The sequence below is a fragment of the Aptenodytes forsteri genome, unplaced genomic scaffold (assembly GCF_000699145.1).
Source record: "Aptenodytes forsteri isolate BGI_AS27 unplaced genomic scaffold, ASM69914v1 Scaffold15, whole genome shotgun sequence".
Lineage (NCBI taxonomy): Eukaryota > Metazoa > Chordata > Aves > Sphenisciformes > Spheniscidae > Aptenodytes > Aptenodytes forsteri.
The window spans coordinates 10,991,454-10,995,458 of NW_008795129.1; the positions used below are offsets into that span (position 1 = coordinate 10,991,454).

Sequence of the window (4,005 nt, forward strand, 5' to 3'; positions counted from 1 at the left end):
CGGCCGCCTGCGGTAGGTGCGGGCCGGGGCGGCAGGGGGACGGGGAAAGCGCGACCGGGCCGCGCCACTAACACACGCCTCTTCCCCGCAGGATCGCGGAGGTGGAGCCGGGGGGCGGCCGGAGGGGGGGGGGGCGCGGGGGGTCCATGTAGCAGCGCTGAGCGGCCGGGCCGTGGAGGAGCGGGGCTGCTGGACAGCAGGTGCCGGGACAGCCGGGCTCTCCGAGGACACTAAGTGTAATGGACAGGGTGCGATGGTTAATAAAAGGTAGACAGCGGTGGCGGTGTGAGGCTCTGGCTTTGTCCTGCCAACCCCTGGCCTTCCCCCAGGGCAGCAGGACCTTGGTCCAGGCCATTGTACTGGACCCGGCGCAAGGGGAACAGCCCCGACCTGCTCTAGGGTGCTGCGGAGACACGGAGGCAGCCAGCTGAACGGCAGCTCTGTTATTCAGACGGTTGCATGGTTTAAATACATTACATACATTTCTACAGTGCATTAGAACAATACGTTTTGGGTCAGTCGGAGATGCAGCTGGGCCTGGCCGGGGAGCTGGGGTCGCACTGCTGCCCACCCTGTGCTTGCACAGCCAGTGCTGAGCTCCTTCCCCATGCAGGAGACAAGGGAGCTGCTCTCCCCTCCCAGGCTCAAGCCACAGAGCCCCAACCCATCTTCATTCACCCCACCCCCCAAAGATGGGCTAACAGGACAGCGAGACCCAACACCAGCTTCCCCCAGCAGCAGGAGAAGCCGCAGCTCAAGGCAAGCGGATGCAGGCAGCAGCCCTGGTACCGTTTTATACAACACAAGCTGAGCAGCTTTGGGGGAGAGAGCGGGCTCGCTGCCTTACCCACCCACAGCAGGCTCGTGAGATTGTCAGCACCAGGGCAGCCAGGAGCCCATGCTGGCCCCCCCGTGCTCCCATCACGCCTCCCACCCATGCAGCAGAAGAGACCCTCCGGCCCTTCCCCGGCAGCCCCCTGCCCCTCGAGGGGGCTCTAGGCACAGACAAGGCTGGCACCATGCTGGCTGCACAGCAGCCAGGGAGCTTGCCGGGAGCAGGGGCAAAAGCCAAGCAACAGCAGCTGTGGAGACCTGGCAGGAGGGATGGACTGGGGCAGCAGGGAGAGGGTGCTTGCACTCACCCTCGGCCCTCTCCAGCTGAGGGGGGGGGGGCACTAAGCTACAGCCCCTCCCAGAGCTGGCTGCCATTCACAAGGACAAGCCAGCACCTCTTTCCCCTTAGTGTCTAACTGCACCCAAGCCAGCCCTGTGAGTTGTCCCTCATATGTCCCCTCCTTGAGCCCCCAGCCAGAGAACAGCCGTTCATTGTGGTCCCCGCTGCGCCAGCGGGCAGCAGGAACTCCCCCTGAGGAAAGCAGCGTGCACAGGATTGAGGCAGAGGAGGGACAGTGGAGGAGTACAGCACACCCTCGGGGAAAGGGAGGGGGTATAACCCGCTACAGGCCTTCCCAGCCTGACAGCAGGCACAGCGGGGAAGAAAAGGGCCAGTGGCTGGTGTAAAGGGCTGGACGGATCCTGGCCCAGGCAGCCTGCTCATCCCAGCCCCAAGCAGGGGTGCTCAGAACCGCATGCAGGCCGAGGGAGGCAGGCAGGGGCAGGGTTCCAGCCACACCACGGCTCCCAGCGGATTCCCACACCTCCCCCTGGGCCCTGCCCCAGGCAGGGCACCGAGCTCCGACAGAGCTAGGGAGGGACCGTGCCCGACCTGCCTGGCTCCTCTAGTTCAGCTGCAGGTTCCTCCAGCCACACCTGCTCACTCTACCCAGAAGGTCAAGTCCCGGCCACAGGAGCCAGCAGTGGCCCGGCTCCTCTCGCAGTGCTAGTCCGAGGCGGCCAAGCCCTGCCCACGGCTCCCACAGCTACCACCATGAGAAGAAAGGCTTCCGGCTCTGGAAGCTCTGCGTGTAGGACTCGCTGGAGGTGCGCTGGTGGGAACGCGCCGTTTCCACAATCACAGGCGGCATCTGAACCAGGTGTAGGGGGCTCTTCCCGTCTTTCAGCGCCTGAGTCAGGTTCAGGATCTGTATGGCACAACAGAGCAATGCCTGAGCTGCCCTGCCGGAGCAACAGAGAGCATCCGCCCCAGCACCCTTCCTGCCACACAGGCAGGACGAGGCTCTGCACCTCACCCACCTGCCTTCCCTACACATAGCTTACCTGGCCTCTCATGACAGCTATCTGCTTGTGAAACTGTCCCCTGTCAAAGCCAGGGTCTTTCTGCAGGAGAGAGAGCAGAGAACACAGTGGGATCCACCCGCTGCCCCACGCCGTGCAAGAGATGCCTATTCCCCAAGCCAGCCTCTCTCCTCCTGTCCCACGGGTTTCCTGCTTCTCCCCACGCTGAATCTTCAGCTCCTGGCAGAGGGATAACCCTGCTTTGCCTCAGCCCAGAAACACTGTCAGGAGCTTGGCCACCTTTCTGTCCCCTGCAGCCTTGACAGGGAGCTGCCCAACACCATCTCCGCTTTTCTTCCTCCCAAGCCATCCTCACCCGCTCCCCCAGCTCACCTTGAAGAGCTCATACAGATCTTCCTCCAGGTCCTTGACAAAGTTGGGGTCCGAGATCTTGGGAAGAATTAGGTCCTTGATCTCCTGTGAAAAGGGGATTTTGGCCTGGGGCAGCCATGCCCAGTAGAATGGATCTGTGGGAGGAAGCAGGAGACATTAGAGCTGGGGAGGGCAAAGGATGGTGCAACATGCCCCTGGGTGCCAGATCACCTGTGTCTGGGACACAGGGTCCAGCACCCACTCCCTACAGCCTCTGCTGAGGTGGAGCTGCCCATGAACCCAGAAGGTTTGCAGAGGGACAGCCCTAGCCCTCTCCTCTCCGGCCCTTGAGGAGGATGCTGGAGCGTGGAGTTATATGGCTCACCAGGGTGCCCTGGCACAGCCTGAGGGACTCACATGCTCTCCAGGAGTCCGGGTGTTTCAAGGGAAAGGCCAAACCATTGTCTATAGCAGCCAGCTTGATGATGGGCTCCTTCACCACCACCCAGTCACTGTCCTGGAAGGAAGCGGAGCATGTCGCAAGGAGGACCCCCCAGCAGGAACAGTCCCTCTCCCACTCCCTGCAGCCCCGCTGCCAGGATCTTTGCCCTGGCTACCACAGAGGGACAGCAGCCTCTCACCCGTAGCGTGGCCCCTTGCCCGCAGTGAAACACTGTCTGCTTCGGGTGGGAGGGGGACAAAGCTGTTCCCTCCCCCAGGCCTCACCCCAAGGATGCACAGGTCCAGCAACGCCAGTTTCGCCCACAGAGCCCAGCTGCATCCTCACAAAGTCCCACTAGGCCACAAACCACCGACACAGAGGGCAACGAAAGGCCCAGGAGACAAGATCAGGCCTCCGCACACTTGGAAACCCAAGCCAGCTGGGAAATCCCCGGCCCGCCTGCCAGGCAGGCAGCTTGCAGGAGCAGAGCCCCCCGTGGAGCCCCTGCCCGGGAAGAGCCGCTCACCCGCACGCCCGCGCTGTCCAGGGGACAGTCGTACTTGATGAGCCAGTTGTCATTGCCCCGGTCTGCAGGGAGATAAAACCAGCTGTGTCAGCACCAGGGCCTGCCTGCACCACACCGGGCAGAAGATTACTCCTCCTCTGACCCAGAAGGGAGACAGACCAGTCTTAGGCCCAAACTCTACCCCAGAGCCCTCGAGGTTGCTGCAGGCCTGGGAAGCCACATCAACCCCCCCACAACCAGCCCTGGAGACTGGAGAGGTGCACATATCCCCAGCTCGCAAGAGAAAGGTCAGCCTGCAAGGCCCAGAGTGCTACCCCGACCCCTTCCAGCCTGTCAGGAACTCAGAAGCCCAGCATGAGATGGGATATAGGGGCACAGTCAGATGCTGGATCTCCGGATGACCCTGGATCCTCGCAGCTGGCAAACTTTCATCCCAGCACTGTGGTGGATCCAGATCTCCCAGAATGCAGGCCAGCGGCCAGAGCATGGCCACAGTGGTGGGCAGCCACGGCAGCTAAACTCTACCCAG

The 4,005-nt window shown here is 62.6% G+C and overlaps 2 protein-coding genes across 2 annotated transcripts in view; both read right to left on the bottom strand.

Annotated features, from left to right (window-relative positions):
- MARVELD1 (MARVEL domain containing 1) overlaps positions 1–148 on the bottom strand; it is a 2,351-nt gene extending 2,203 nt beyond the window's left edge. Inside the window, exon 1 of the mRNA XM_009278047.1 lies at positions 73–148. Coding sequence (XP_009276322.1) covers positions 73–148 — 76 coding nt within the window. The remainder of the gene's footprint in view (positions 1–72) is intronic.
- A 288-nt stretch (positions 149–436) lies between these two features.
- Positions 437–4,005, bottom strand: part of PI4K2A (phosphatidylinositol 4-kinase type 2 alpha) — a 9,641-nt gene continuing 6,072 nt past the window's right edge. The window contains exons 6-10 of the mRNA XM_009278048.2: positions 3,477–3,538; positions 2,926–3,025; positions 2,530–2,663; positions 2,179–2,238; positions 437–2,042 (exon numbers count right to left, since the gene is read on the bottom strand). Coding sequence (XP_009276323.1) covers positions 1,881–2,042; positions 2,179–2,238; positions 2,530–2,663; positions 2,926–3,025; positions 3,477–3,538 — 518 coding nt within the window. The 3' untranslated portion in view covers positions 437–1,880. The remainder of the gene's footprint in view (positions 2,043–2,178; positions 2,239–2,529; positions 2,664–2,925; positions 3,026–3,476; positions 3,539–4,005) is intronic.